At 43.7% G+C, this 14306-nt stretch overlaps 1 protein-coding gene across 2 annotated transcripts; it reads left to right on the forward strand.

Annotated features, from left to right (window-relative positions):
• Positions 1-1783: 1783 nt before the first annotated feature.
• Positions 1784-13849, forward strand: UCHL1 (ubiquitin C-terminal hydrolase L1). Of its 2 annotated transcripts, XM_069593030.1 has the most exons (9): positions 1821-1912; positions 2044-2055; positions 2538-2666; positions 5720-5870; positions 7790-7875; positions 7953-8000; positions 8853-8919; positions 9809-9867; positions 13430-13849. In XM_069593030.1, the coding sequence occupies exons 1-9, from the start codon at positions 1880-1882 to the stop codon at positions 13514-13516; spliced, it is 672 nt and encodes a 223-aa protein (XP_069449131.1). In that variant the 5' UTR covers positions 1821-1879; the 3' UTR covers positions 13517-13849. The 2 variants fall into 2 exon arrangements, with proteins under 2 accessions (XP_069449132.1, XP_069449131.1); XM_069593031.1 differs by lacking the exon at positions 2044-2055 and having other exon boundaries at positions 1784-1912.
• The last annotated feature ends 457 nt before the right edge of the window (positions 13850-14306 follow it).

Here is a 14306-nt window from a genome sequence, read left to right on the forward strand (position 1 = left end):
TTACTTTTTTTACTATTTACTTTGGTAATAATTGTCATCTGCTAACTTCTATGGGTCCATCAGCCTTATCTTAAATGTCGCTTCCTTTGGGAAGCCCTCCTGATTCCCTAGGCTAAGTGCTCCTGAGCTCAACTTCCTTCCACACCATTCTTATTAACTGATAAGAGCTCCATATCAGAAGCTACTTTGTTCACCTATGTACCCCCTTCACACAGTAGGTTAGGTGCTCAATCAGTGCTTGCTAAAAAAAATGATGTAAATTGGGAAGTAATCTGTCATGTCTTAAAGGCAAGAATGAATTTAATGTAGCCAACTACTCTTGTACTACTATTCATCTGTCTTGACTTTCAAGTCTTTTTTTTTTTGAGAAGCAACTTTACTGAGGCATAATTTACATACAATAACATCCATCCATTAAATTCTTCTTACAAATATATTTTCCTAGCTTATTTTCCATGTGAAGGTAATTTTTTCTGATGGCAAAAATGGGAAGAAAGTGGGACGTAGTAGAGTTTTGGATAGAGAGTGGACTCCTTGAGTCCAATTTACCAGGGTTTACTTCTCAGTCTTCCCTTTCAATTGTGATCTTAAAGGAAATTAACCTCCCCGAGCCATGGATTCTGAGCTGTAAAACTGCACTAAGAAGAGTTTCTTCACTGTCTCTAAGGGTTAAGTGAGATGACATGCAAAAAATCTGATCCACTGTAAAGGTTAAAAAAACTGTTAAAAAAAAAAAAGGCAGATCCCCTCCCTTCTCTCTGTCATCTTTTAACCTTGAATCCCCTAAATGGTAAGTCTATTCTTTCACCATTATCATTGTTTTGTTCTGAGCATAAATGAAAAAATACCCAATTTTGTTTCCTTACTATTCAGCAAGCCCTACTTCATTTTGAGGTTAAGCTTTCCTGCACTATTCTTACAAATTTTGTTCCACTTCTTATTAATTCTTAGGCATATGTTGTCTCCATCTTTTGAATATGCTGGTAGAAAAACCCAAACCCCTCTTGAGATCATTAAAGAACAGTGGTTTCTTTAGCTGCCATTACCTTTCTTCTTCCATTCTATCATGAACTTAACATTTTATTTTTCAAAAGCCTCACATTCCTTGAAAGGAAAAAAAAATGCTTTTCCTTTTACAGCCTCTTGTCTTCAAATCATACGTGTCTTTTCACTGGATCTGTTTTCTAAAGTCTCCGACAGCCTGCCTTCTCTGTGTCTTGTATTACAGTCACATCCCCTGTCTCTACCGCTTACCCAAGACCAACCAATTCCTCCCTGGGAATCACATTACATCAGCATTACTAATGCAATAAATGCTATGTTACAAACTATGTTTTATTCTAGGCGGTCAATTAAAAACGAATCTCGGTGCTTGTTTGATTTAACATGGAGGATGAATTATTTAAGGTCAAATGCAAACTGCTGCTAGATTTGGAAGACATATTCATATTAAACATATACCTGTTGAATTTGGGTTTTTTCTCAATGCTTCAGAGACTCTAAGCTTTCAGGTAATTGGGATGGTCGAAAGCGTGGTTTTCCAGAAACTTCCCAAAAAATTAGACTGCACCAAAAGGACTGCTCCACACATGCAAGAAACACCTACCAACAAAACCCATCTTCACAACCACCAGATTATCTCACCAGCAAGTGAGACTGCAAGGTTTGGGGGCTAGGCCGTACCACTCCGCGCTGCGCATGGGGGGATTCGTGCCCATTTCGCTGCGACTGACCGTTTCCCCTCGCTTGGTTTTGCCTCTGCTCCCCCTGCGCAGGCACCCACAGTGCGTCAGGCCGGCGCCTTATAGCTGCAGCCTGGGCGGTTCCGCTCGCTGTTTTTTCGCTTCTTTGGATTGTGTTCCTTTCGAGGTCCGCGAAGATGCAGCTCAAACCAATGGAGATTAACCCCGAGGTGAGCGTCAGGTGCACGGTTACCCGAGGGTGGCGGGGAGCGCAGGGCCGAGGGTCAGCCCTCGCTAGGTAGCGTATCGCTGACTGCTTTTATCTTTGCTTTTTTTTTTTTTCTTTGCATTTGCTTTTCAGATGCTGAACAAAGTGAGTGACGTCTCGCGCTGCCTCTGTCCTCCTACCCCCGGGAGCACCGAGGCGCCTTCGGCTGTTTTGCAGAGACCCAGCGGCCCCCTGCGCACTCCAGAGGCTGCGGGGCTGGGGCGCGGCCCGGGCGCCCTCTCCCTGCTGCTGCATGGGGGGCGGCGGTGACTCTGCGAAACCGGTCGGAGGTGGGATGGAGGAGGCTGCGCCCAGATGCGAGCGCCAGGCCAAGCTCCCGAGGGCGTGGCGCGGGGCGCGCGGGCTGGGATGCCCGGGCGTCGCGGGAGCCACGTGTGGGCCGCGCTTTGTGCTGTGTCATTGCGCCCGGCTGCGGTGGGGGGCGGGGCGGGGCTGGGCCGGGCTCCTCCCAGGCCCGGGTAGGGGCGCGAGGATGCGGAGCCTGCGCCCGCCGCCTCCGCCCGCCTTCCGGCGGGTGCTAGCACTTTGGGGTCTCCGCACATGGCCGCCCTATTTTCTCTCCGCAGGTGCTGACCCGGCTGGGGGTCGCCGGCCAGTGGCGCTTCGAGGATGTACTGGGACTGGAGGAGGAGTCTCTGGGCTCGGTGCCAGCGCCGGCCTGCGCGCTGCTGCTGCTCTTTCCGCTCACGGCGCAGGTAGGGCGTGGGGCCCGGGGTGCGCAGGCTCTGCGCTGTGCGCGCTGCCCCCAAACCCGAGTGATTCGTTGAGGACGGTGTAGGGTCTCCTCCCGTCCTGGCCGCCCAGTCCTGGCGCACTGCCTCTTCCTTGTTGGGGATGGAGGGAGAATTCACATTTTCGTGGTTCCTTACCTCCTGGGGGTCCTGTTTATTGAGTTTATTGCGTTGCCTTGCGTCCATCAGCATTGCCTTAAACTTGGAAGAGAAGCAGCATCTCAGTTCCATCATCCTGATTATCCAGGAAGATTGTTCATCCTGCTCGTGAGTCAGGTTGACCCTAGGCTTTTCCGACCTTTTCACGCCAAGGAGTGGCTGGCCGATTGTTTGCCTTTAAGGGCTGTGATCTTTTTATTGTCTGGTTCTCTCTCAGACTCCCACCTTGGTGTAAAATGGAGGGATCCCGGCGTGCCTAAACCGGAAGAAAACAATAGGTTCTTTAAATTTACGCCTCTTCTGCCTGGGCCTTCAGTGGATGCAGGGGTTTCTTCCCAACCCTCCACTCCCTACAACTTACACACTTGTTTTCTTTAGTCTCTCTTACGTGTTTTTCTAAAGCTTAATCACTGTGCCTGGTTCCGGTGTGGAAATCACCTTCTAGCTCTCTGACCTTGTAGCTTATTGAACAGGTGGACGTTAGACCTGTCTTGGAAATGCTTTTTCATTTCTCTTTAGATGGTCTTCCTCCTGCGTATCAGATGTAAAAGGGTGGCTAGGGTGATTGTCTCGGATGTATGGAATCCCACTAATGAGCATGGCTTTGTCTTCAAATGCTGCCACTCGATCCCTGACTTAGGAGTGGTTGAATTTTGCTTAAGTGAAACTCCAGGGGCATTAGCCTATGGGGCATCATTCCAAACAGTGAGTTTAACTCGCAGCATCCTCAGGCGACATTTCTAGAAACATCCCCAGCATAAATTAAGCCTTTGGAAAGTTCAGGCGTTCCTCCAATGGGCCAAGTATTGGGGGTTAAAAACAGTTATTAAAAGCTATTAGGATAATCCCACTGACATGTTTGTTACTGAGTTTTCACTTAGGTGAAAATGGAGTTCCCAAATAATTGCAAGTCAAAGTATGTTCCCTGTAGATCAAATCAAATGCAGTTTTCTCTCAATTGAGCCTCTCACAGAGGTTTCTTATTAGAGGAACCATGATGACTCGGGGGTTTTTGAGCAGCAGCACTCAAAAGGCAAGGCCTCTGGGAGGCAGTGGAGAAGCGTATTTGTCTTACAAAAGCCCACTGGTCTCATTTTGCTGGATCAAGCAGCTCTTGGTTAAAAAACATTCTGGATTGAACATTTTGTGCTTGAGAGAGCTCGGTACTTTTTCCTTTAGCTCTAGTTAAGTCTATCAGATTCAGTGAATGCCTATTTTGTGACACAAAACAGCTCCTGGGCTAAATACTGAAGCAGATTGAAAGCAAGTTGAGGTTTATAGGTGGACTTCCGAAAAGCTAATGTTAATTTAGAAAGCATCTAATTTTGTCAAAGAATATTATGAAATCCTAAATAGACTACTTCTAAAACATTTTAAGTGATCATGAAATATTTACAGAAGTGTAGTCATGCAAAAGTTCAGACAACCATAAAGGATGATGCTACCAGTTATGAAAAATTAAATCTTTTTTTAGAAAAGTGAAAATCTTTAACAGTCATTGGAAGCTCAATTCAAGTACAGTAGATAGATATATGATGCTAGCACTTCCTACTGGAGAAGGCAATGGCACCCCACTCCAGTACTCTTGCCTGGAAAATCCCGGTCGGAGGAGCCTGGTAGGCTGCAGTTCGCGGGGTTGCTAAGAGCCAGACAGGACTGAGTGACTTCACTCTCACTTTTCACTTTCATGTATTGGAGAAGGCAGTGGCAACCCACTCCAGTGTTCTTGCCTGGAGAATCCCAGGGACGGGGGAGCCTGGTGGGCTGCCGCCCATGGGGTCGCACAGAGTCGGACACAACTGAAGCGACTTAGCAGCAGCAGCAGCAGCAGCAGCACTTCCTCCTACTACTTGGAGTTGATCTTATGTGACAAGAGAGCTTGTTCCTCTGATGGTACCACAGACAAAGCGGAAACCTCAATACCATGTAAAACAATGCAAGGCTCCTAGAATTAGAAATATACATACTTCTGGGATTCTGTACGATTTATGCTGGTTGTAAAAATTAGTGTTTATATAGTGTATAATTGGCAAAGAAACAAGTGTCTCCTATTTCTTACAGGAGAAATTTGTGTGAACTCACAATCCAGTGCACTAGACCAGTTGTCTTTCCTCCCTAAAAGTTGTTGTTTAGTTGCTCAGTCATGTCCAACTCTTTGCAACCCCATGGACTGGAACCCACCAGGCTCCTCTGTCTGTGGGATTTCCCAGGCAAGAGTAACTGGAATGGGTTGCCATTTCCTTCTCTAGGGGAATCTCCCTGACCCAAGGATCAGACCCATGTCTTTGCATTGCAGGCAGTTTTTTATTAAAAAGATGAGGGAGTAGTTAATTTCTTTAAATTGTTCCTTTCTATGGTTTGGTTTTTTTTTTTTTTTGGTTTTGTTTTTGAAGTGACATGTACTTGGACTAGAATAACTTCAAAGAATAAAGAAGTATAAACTAGCTGGTGTTCTTGGGCATTCAGTTGACCGACGCTTGATTGGAATGCATGTGTAAGATACAGTTGTTGCTGTTAAAAGGAAGAAAAGAACGAACTTGTCTGTTTTTCTGACTTCAGCACGCCGTCCATCTCAAGCTAAAAGGTGGCAGTGGTGTCTAGACAGACTTGGGCTACAATCCAAGATCTCTACCGCCCTGCAGCTGCAGGGTGGCGTGACTGCCCCTCTCAGAACCCCACGGGCTGACTTGGTATGGGAGGCAGACGGGCCATTCTCTAGGTGCCGGCCAGCACCTAGGTCCAAGACCCCTGGTCACACATCCCACTGTGTCTCCATTTAGGCACTAGAACTCCCTGTGCTGCCATCTGTTCTTTGCATTTGCATTTAGAGATGTAAAAATGTCTTCTTGAACTCACAGCATGAGAACTTCAGGAAAAAACAAATTGAAGAGCTGAAGGGACAAGAAGTCAGTCCCAAGGTGTACTTCATGAAGCAGACCATTGGCAACTCCTGTGGAACCATCGGACTCATTCATGCAGTGGCCAATAATCAGGACAAACTGGAGTTCGGTGAGTGGGTTTTGAGGCCAGTTACCCTCTAGCTGATCTTCAGTTAACTGCACTCCCAAGGGTCTATTCGGCAAAGCCATTGCCTTAAAATTTTTTTGAAAACCTACTCATGCATATAGGATCAGCAGGTGAATTCTCATTGTTGCTTCTCTTTTGAGGAAGGGAAGCTCATTTTCCAAGAAGCATGGTGTGGCTTCTTCCACCTGGAGAGTCAGACTCTTGGGCTCTCCCATGAGCAGACAGAAAATTGTCATGATTCTCATGTGCTCCTGGTCTAGTCTCAACAATTCTAAAGAGCTAGAGTTGATGTTAAGCCATAAAATACCAGCCTTTAGGACCTTTGTTTAATGGTGCAGTGTCTCATAAGCAACAGGAGAACTAACCTGGCCTAAAGCAGCAGGAGATCCTACAGGGGCATAGCCACAGCCCAGCACCTTGAAAGATCCATCTCTGAACAAAGCTGGGTCAGGGGCTTTAGCCTGCCTCCAACGGGTGCTGTGGAGGACATCAAAGAGATGAGTCTTAGCCCCGAAGTTGTCAGAAGCTCAATTAACAGTGCTAACAATACTAAAATACATGGCATTATATATGATTTAGGCCAAGGGTCAACACATTTAAAAAGCCAAAGAGTAAGTCATTTAGGCTTTGAGGGCCGTATGTTCTTTGCCCTTGTAGTGCTATAAGAGCAGCTTTAGACAAGATGTAAAGCAGTGGATGTGACTGTGTTCCAGTAAAACTTTATTTACAAAGAGATGCAGCAGTAGTTTGCCGACTCCCGATGTAGACGATGGATGGGGGGTGGCTGAGAACTGAATAACTTTATCTAAGTGTCCAGGCTGTTGCTTGTAGCAGGTCAGATACTTTTTTTAACAAAGGAATTGTGCTTCAGACTCTACTCTTTGTATAATTTTGAAATTAAAAAGGAGGGGGTTATCCAGCCATAAGGGACCAGATTTTCTAGAAGCTGCTTTTTCAAATAATTGACTCAGCATAGTCATATTAAAAAGTTGTAACTTGATCCTTTTTATTTCTTCTGCAGTAAGTATCATTTTGTTTAGAATGTTGTATTCCTGTAGCTGCAGATACTGTAATTCTGTAAACATGGTCCTGATGGTGCCATAGGCCTAATCTGAGTCATAGTTCTCCTCATAAAATTATGAGACATTTCCTGTAACTTCCGAATTTTGAATGGTGTGCATTTAGCAAATCTGATAACGTTTAGAGCTGAAAATTCAAATCGAGGTCTTTTGAAATGCAAGTGGCTGCTTCGTACACATTGACCAATGCACGGTGTTTACGCCAACCATCGGCTAGCCAGCTGCTCTAGGCCAGCTGTTAGGCACGTTGCATTTCCGGTCTTCAGGTTGATGTCTGTCTGGGTAACCATGTTACTAAGATTGCATTTTTTGGCCCTGAAATAAGTCTTGGTTTGAGAACCATTACTAGATTTGAATGTTGCATCATGTATGCAGTAAACATTATGCATGGGTAGCTGCTGTAGATGACAGGACTAGACAAGACAGTTCTGCCTTTATGGCATCAAAAAGCTCACGGATAGGGGCTACAGCTGGATCAGTGCTCTATCACAGATAGGTGCTACAGCTGGATCAGTGCCCTAACAGATGTGATCAAAGAGATGAGGGTGAGGAAGATGAAGGGGTTGGGGAGCCAGGGAGAAGATGTAAGGAGGAGCCTGAACCCCCTAGAAGAAGGGAGAGTTCTCCGGTTTGAATGCAATGAGAAGGGAGTGGTTGGAGAAAGGGGCTGGGGAGGGGGCAGCTCATTCCCATCCTCTGAGGCCATGGTACAATTTCAGGTTGCCAAACATGACCAAGGGTGCGATGTCTCCAGCCGTTAGTAAATGTGCACCCATTCACATTATACCTGTACTAATGATGCTTTTGTAATTTTTCCCCCAGAGGATGGGTCCGTTCTGAAACAGTTTCTTTCTGAAACAGAGAAGTTATCCCCTGAAGACAGAGCAAAGTGCTTTGAAAAGAATGAGGTAGGAAGAGAACATCTAGAGTATTGATTTTTAGTACTCTGGAGGTTTCTGTGCTGACTCTCCTCTGTTTTCCGCAGGCCATTCAGGCAGCCCACGATGCTGTGGCACAGGAAGGCCAATGTCGGGTAAATACAAGTTAAAGCCATGTGGCCCAGGTGGTCCCTGTGTTTCCCCAGAAACATGTGCAAAAACCTGTCACCAGGATCCAGCACATGTGTGTTCTCAAGGCCCAGGAATGCCAGGAAGTTCTACCAGAATAATGCCTTGACCAGACCTGTTCATAAAAATGGCTCTTCAAAATATCTGATTGGCAGTTGACACAGTCTTGAGTACATTCAGGCTAATAATGTTTTATGTAGACTCAAATGGGTCTAGTAGAGTGAATAACACCCTTCTTAGTAATGAACATTTTAGATACTCTTGAGTCAGTTGGAGGGCAAGCTAGACTAGCAAGGACTAACAGTTTCTAGATGACTTAGGTATACCAGTAATAACAGAGCCTTCGAGTCAACTGTTAGATTTAAGTTTATACAACCCTAGTTGGCTCTGCCGCTATCCAGTCTTGACCTTGGGTGAGATGCTTATCCTCCTGAAGTCTTAATTTCTTCCTCAGTAAAAAGCAAGTTTTAAGAGTTCTGATAGTTACTGTATATCTACTTTAATGGTCTTAGAATAAAACCTAATATATGGGAAATAGATAGTAGCTCTAATCATTTAAAATAATACATAGGCAAGTTGGTTCAAGCATATTCCACTTAGGGACTTTATTTTTTAACAAATTAGGTCCTGCTTATTGTTTATTGCAAAATACAGATATCAAATCAACAGATTGTACACCTTAAACTTATGCATTGTTATGTCAGACTCATGCAGTGTTATTTATATCTTAATTTTTTCTTTCAGCTTAATTTTTAAATGTAGTATATAACACAATAAAAATTCTCATTTTCGAAAAAAAATGTCTTGATTCTCTTCAGGTAGATGACAAAGTGAACTTCCATTTTATTCTGTTTAACAACGTGGATGGCCACCTCTATGAACTTGGTATGTCTCACTTTTGGAGTCTAGTATAACTGCATGTATTCTCTCACACATAGTTCCTCTTACAGTACTGGTGTGGGGCTTTATGGCTGCACTTAGTATATCTTTAAGCTCTTATGGGGGCATTTAACCCTTGTCGTGCCCAGAGTACCTCCTCCAGACAGCTGACCAGTGGAATGAATGGATTTAATCACAAACCAATAGAGAGAATTGGTTAGCCACTTCAAGATACGCATTCAGATTCTGTCTTCTACCTTCTACTATAGCATCACCAATATAGTTTCCAGCATCATCCTTTTCGGACAAGCACTACTTTTAGAAGGAAATAAATACTTAAACATGACCTGATCTGTGTAAAAAGAATTTAGATATGTTGGGGTGATTCCTATTAGCTGGTTTTAACAAGGAAGATCATCCATCTCTGTTTTAGGAGTCATCCCCTTTGTATTAATGGGGAAAGACTTACAGCTGTGTTATCTCAAGCCAAGATACTACCTATGGGCAAGCAAGGGCAATGAAAACTTGGGGCCAGTCAGCAGTTGTTGAGGGACACATGAAATCTCAGAGATCCCTTTGTCTTGCCTCCACCTTCCGTATAACTCACAGACTGCATCTAACTTTTTGTGTTGTGGTCCTTTTCGAGAGATGGGCACAAGCCCTGCTGTTAGGTCACTAGATTGGGCTCGTGTGGTCTTGGCGCTTGTAGATTAGAATGCCTGGGATGGATGTTAGGAACACTTGAACCTCATTTCCAGCCTGTTTGCAGGCAGCCTTCCCTTGGTGGGAGCGGTAATTGTATTTGGAAGAATCTAAAGCTTGCCTTTAAGTGGGACAAGCACAGTGACCAAAAAACATGCAGAGAGAATCAACATGCCTGGCTTTTCTGTTTCAGATGGACGGATGCCTTTTCCGGTGAACCATGGCACCAGCTCAGAGGACTCGCTGCTGCAGGTAATCCTTGGCATCCATTTCCACTGGGGCCCACACTGTGTTAGCCAGTTTGTCTGTTCTGAAATGCAGACTTTTTTTCAGTACAGCCAGCATCAATCATCTGGGATAAGAGCAGTCTTTAGGGCTTAAAGATCATCATAGTAATTCTATCTACCTCATTTTATGCAAAGGGTTTTAAACAAGATGCTTTAGAGCAGCCCTGATTAATCTGTCTTGTGTTCTGTCTTTAGCCCACAGTTAGAATTAGCCTGAAAGTCATTGCTTACTTCCCTGTGGGATTAAGGTGACCATTGTCCTTTTGTCAGATTACATCATAGCCACTGACTCAGACTCACGGAACAGCAACCCAAGCCTTGCCTAATCCCTCTGTGACAGCTGAGTGTGGGTCAGTCTTGACCTGTGAATTCTGGTTATGTAGTTAACTCTTTGAGTTTTTTCTTCCCACATGGTCACTCCACTGTTCACAGGTCAAAAGAAACAAATTCACAACATGCCTGAAAAGAACTTTAAGATCAAGGGTCACTCTGCAACTATCCTGGTACAAGTGACTACAGATAGCTCTTAATTCCAAAACAGCTGGCAGAGTAGTCCACTACACCCTAAAAATGAATCTAGAGTTGAATCAGTTTGCTGTTACAAAGGAAAATTACTTAATTGTAATAAAATTGAACATGATGTTAAGATATAACTTCTTCATTTGTCGTAACAAAAGCTAAACTCTTTGGCGTGCTTATGTGCAGACAGTTGGCAAAAACTTTTTCTGTGACGAGCCAGGAGATATTTTAGGCTTCCTGTGGCATATGGGTTCTGTTGCATGTATTTCAGTTCTTCCATGACAGCTCCAAGGCAGCCCATAGGCAGGGTCTAAATGAATGCGTATGGCTGTGTTCCACTTTATTCACAAAAATAGGCAGCAGGCTGGATTTGGCCCACACGTTGCAGTTTGCCGACTCCAGGCTAGATGCTGTTCTGTGTTAATTACCTGTTTCACAGAGTCCTTTTAATGATTTTAATGATGCTGTGAGGTAGTTACTCACATTTTACAGATGAGACTGAAATGCAGAGGTGAGTGATGCCCACGGTCAATGACAGACTGTAGAATCCAGCTTCAAATAGTTGGTCTGTCTTTAGAGTCTGTGCTCTTAGCCACTGTACAGTACTGCCTTTATAATAGGCCTGTCTTTGGAATGTCGTAGGCCTGGTGACCTCAAGGTGTTAGTGGACCAAATGATGCCATTCTTGGAGGGAGGGTCCCTTTCTCTAGCCAGCTTTCATATACACCTGAGATCAGTCAGAGCTACTTCTTGGCTATAGCAGGGGTACATGAGAATGATGATACGGAATGAGAACTAGACCTAGAGAAACAGGATGGGGTTTTGCATGAGAGTCAGGATTCACTTATGGGAGAGAAAAATAGGAGCAGTAATTCTCGTTGCATCCTACTTGGATTAAAGGCTGTGGTCCTTCTAATAAAGTTTCCCAGGTGCATACTTAACTCCTATCTAAGGTTATACTAATATAGGCATGCCTCACATTGTGTGTTCTGTTCCAGACCATCACAATAAAGTGGGTATCATGAGTTGAATTTTTTGGTTTCCCAGTGTATATAAAAGCTATGTTTAAGTGTGCAATAGCATTATGTCTAAAAAAATATACATAGCTTAATTTAAAATATTGCTAAGAATTGCTGACTATTACCTGAGCCTTCCGTGAGTCAGTATTTTTGTAATAGGAACATCAAAGATCACTGATAACCATAAGAAATTTAATATTAATGAAAAGTTTGAAATACTATGAGAGTTACCAAAATATGACACACATACAAAGTGAGCAAATGCACTGGGAAAGTGCTGCCAGTAGACTTACTCCTTGTAGGGTTATTACAAAGCTTCAATTTGTGTAAAAAAGAAAAAAATGCAGTATCTTCAAAGCCCAGTAAAGTGAAGTGCAATAAAATGTGGAATGCATGTGCCATAAAATGTGCTCTTCATAGAGTACCTAAAACTGTTCTGTGAGTAGAATTTATGAGGTGTGGGGAACATAAAAACCTTTTGTTAAAAAAGAAAAAAAACAACTATATTACAATCAGCCAGCATCTTAATCAGTGGGAATTCTTTTCCTAAGACTGGTCCTATATGGTTAGAGATGTTTTAGGTTATCTAAGTGAAAAAGTCGCTCAGTCATGTCCGACTCTTTGCAACCCCATGGACTATACACAGTCCAGGGAATTCTCTAGGTCAGAATACTGGAGTGATAGCTTTTCCCTTCTCCAGGGGATCTTCCCAACCCAGGGTCTCCCACACTGAAGGCAGATTCTTTACCGTTTGAGCCACCAGGGAAGCCCAAGAACACTGGAGTAGCCTCTCCCTTTTACAGCAAATCTTCCCGACGCAGGACTCGAACCAGGGTCTCCTGCATTGCAGGCGGATTCTTTACCAGCTGAGCTATCAGGGAAGCCCTAGATTATACTCCAAATAAACTTGCTAAACTGGTGAGAAAATATATAAACTTAACCCAAGCATCTTAAATTTGAGTGAATTAAGTCACTGCTTAGTGTGTGTGTAGCAGATGGCTGTTGTCTTTAGAGGCACACCCTTAATGAACACCGTGGGTCCTAAAGGAAAGTGGATCTGGGGAAGGCAGTCTGTAATACCAATGTACTAAAAATTCCGATAGAATGTTACTTTAGATCCCCTACAGTTTTTCTGAGTGGTTCCAAAGCAGGAAGAAAACCAGGGTATGGCTGATGATTTTTAAGGGCCAAAACTGATCACGTTGGTGATATTTTAGACCTTGGGAACTGGTGTTCCATGATTTTCTGTTAGAGCATCCAATAGCCTCTTAAAGGTCTTACATTTAATATTTTGGTTGGACTCTTTCTGCTGGACTTTTTACAAATTGAACAATGATCGATATTCTGATCCCAATACATTTAAACCCTTGCATTCAGCAGGTAACATTGGGATCAATTTTCTGTCCTTATTCTTTGTAATCTGGGTTTTAGAATTAGTAATTCATGGCATTCCCTAAATATCTAGGCAATTATCATTTACCTGTACCTGGAATGCCAGATATTTAAATTTTGTAGAAGGTTTACTTTCCCCTGGAGAAGGAAATGGCAACCCACTCTAGTATTCTTGCCTGGAGAATCCCATGGACAGAGGAACCTGGGGGGCTACAGTCCATGGGGTCGCAAGAGTGGGACAAGATACCACCACCAAAATGTTTGCTTTTCCCTAATGAAGAGAAGTCGATTTTCTGTCTCTGGATTTGAGGGGAAGAAGGTATACTTGTCAAAGCCAGGCACGAGGTGGCAGGAGCGCAGAGCATTTGCTGGCGGCAATCAGTGCTTCTGAAGCCACATCTGTGATATGGGTCCTTGTCTTTCCCGTCACCTGATTTTTTTTTTTTCCCCCTCTTAAGCCCTGGTTTTCAAGTTTGTTGGGAGGTTTAACATTGGTCAGGGTGCACTTTGCAGGTCTTGGTGATAATTTTCCCTTGAAGTGTTCATTTTGAGCTGTTTGGTGTTTAAAATTTAATTCACAACTTTCCTCCTCCTCAGGACGCTGCCAAGGTCTGCAGAGAATTCACTGAGCGTGAGCAGGGGGAGGTTCGCTTCTCCGCTGTGGCCCTCTGCAAGGCAGCCTAATGCCCCATGGGGCGCTTTGCTTCTCCCCCTCTTCCCTTCATTGTGAAAGTATATCCGCCCCCCCATGCTGGTATAAAATGCTTCAGTACTTGTAGAGCACAGCTGTTCTGCTTCGGTTCTGCAGATAAGCACTTACCCTCAACCACGCCCCCACACTGGCAGAGCTCAGCTGTTGATGGAGCAAGTTCGGCATCAGCCTGTGATGGTGAAGCATTCCCCGCGTTGTGTCTTGTACCTCAATATCTAATGCTTTAACGGCTACTTTGGTTTGTGTCTGTAAGTTAAGGCCTTGGATGTGGTTTGTCCTTGAATAAAATTTTTCTGCTGATAAGAGATAAGCCTAAACTGGTTTTCATTTTTTCTTCTCTCCAATATATCCCAAAGTTTCATAGAAATTACATATATACCTTCCATGTAAGAACTTTTATAGTACTGGGAAGAAAATTACCATGAAATTATTATCAGTTCAGTGTGTTTCTAGATTTTTTCCTATCAGTTCAGTTGCTCAGTCGTGTCCAACTGCGTCCCCATGAACTGCAGCACTCCAGGGCTCCCTGTCCATCACCAACTCCTGGAGTTTACCCAAATGTGTATGTTATTGTGTGTTCCTATAGGCTTTTTAAATTTTAATTAGACTTTTTTTGGAGCAGTTATTGAAATAAGTTGATAATACATTGTTAGTTTCAGATTACAACATAGTGATTTGACGTTTAAATACATCATGAAATGATTACCTATGATAATCCTAGTAATGATAAGCCTAGTAACTTCCTGTCCCCTTACAAGATTA

This window comes from Ovis canadensis, chromosome 6, assembly GCF_042477335.2.
Source record: "Ovis canadensis isolate MfBH-ARS-UI-01 breed Bighorn chromosome 6, ARS-UI_OviCan_v2, whole genome shotgun sequence".
In the NCBI taxonomy this organism is placed as follows: Eukaryota; Metazoa; Chordata; class Mammalia; order Artiodactyla; family Bovidae; genus Ovis; species Ovis canadensis.

What these genes read in the sequence shown, in the direction of transcription:
- UCHL1 (XM_069593030.1), top strand. Translation starts at nt 1,880, where the DNA reads ATGCAGCTCAAACCAATGGAGATTAACCCCGAG. An exon ending in TCAGGACAAACTGGAGTTCG is followed by an intron (nt 5,871 to 7,789) that starts GTGAGTGGGTTT and finishes TTTTTCCCCCAG; the next exon opens with AGGATGGGTCCGTTCTGAAA. An exon ending in CAGAGGACTCGCTGCTGCAG is followed by an intron (nt 9,868 to 13,429) that starts GTAATCCTTGGC and finishes CCTCCTCCTCAG; the next exon opens with GACGCTGCCAAGGTCTGCAG.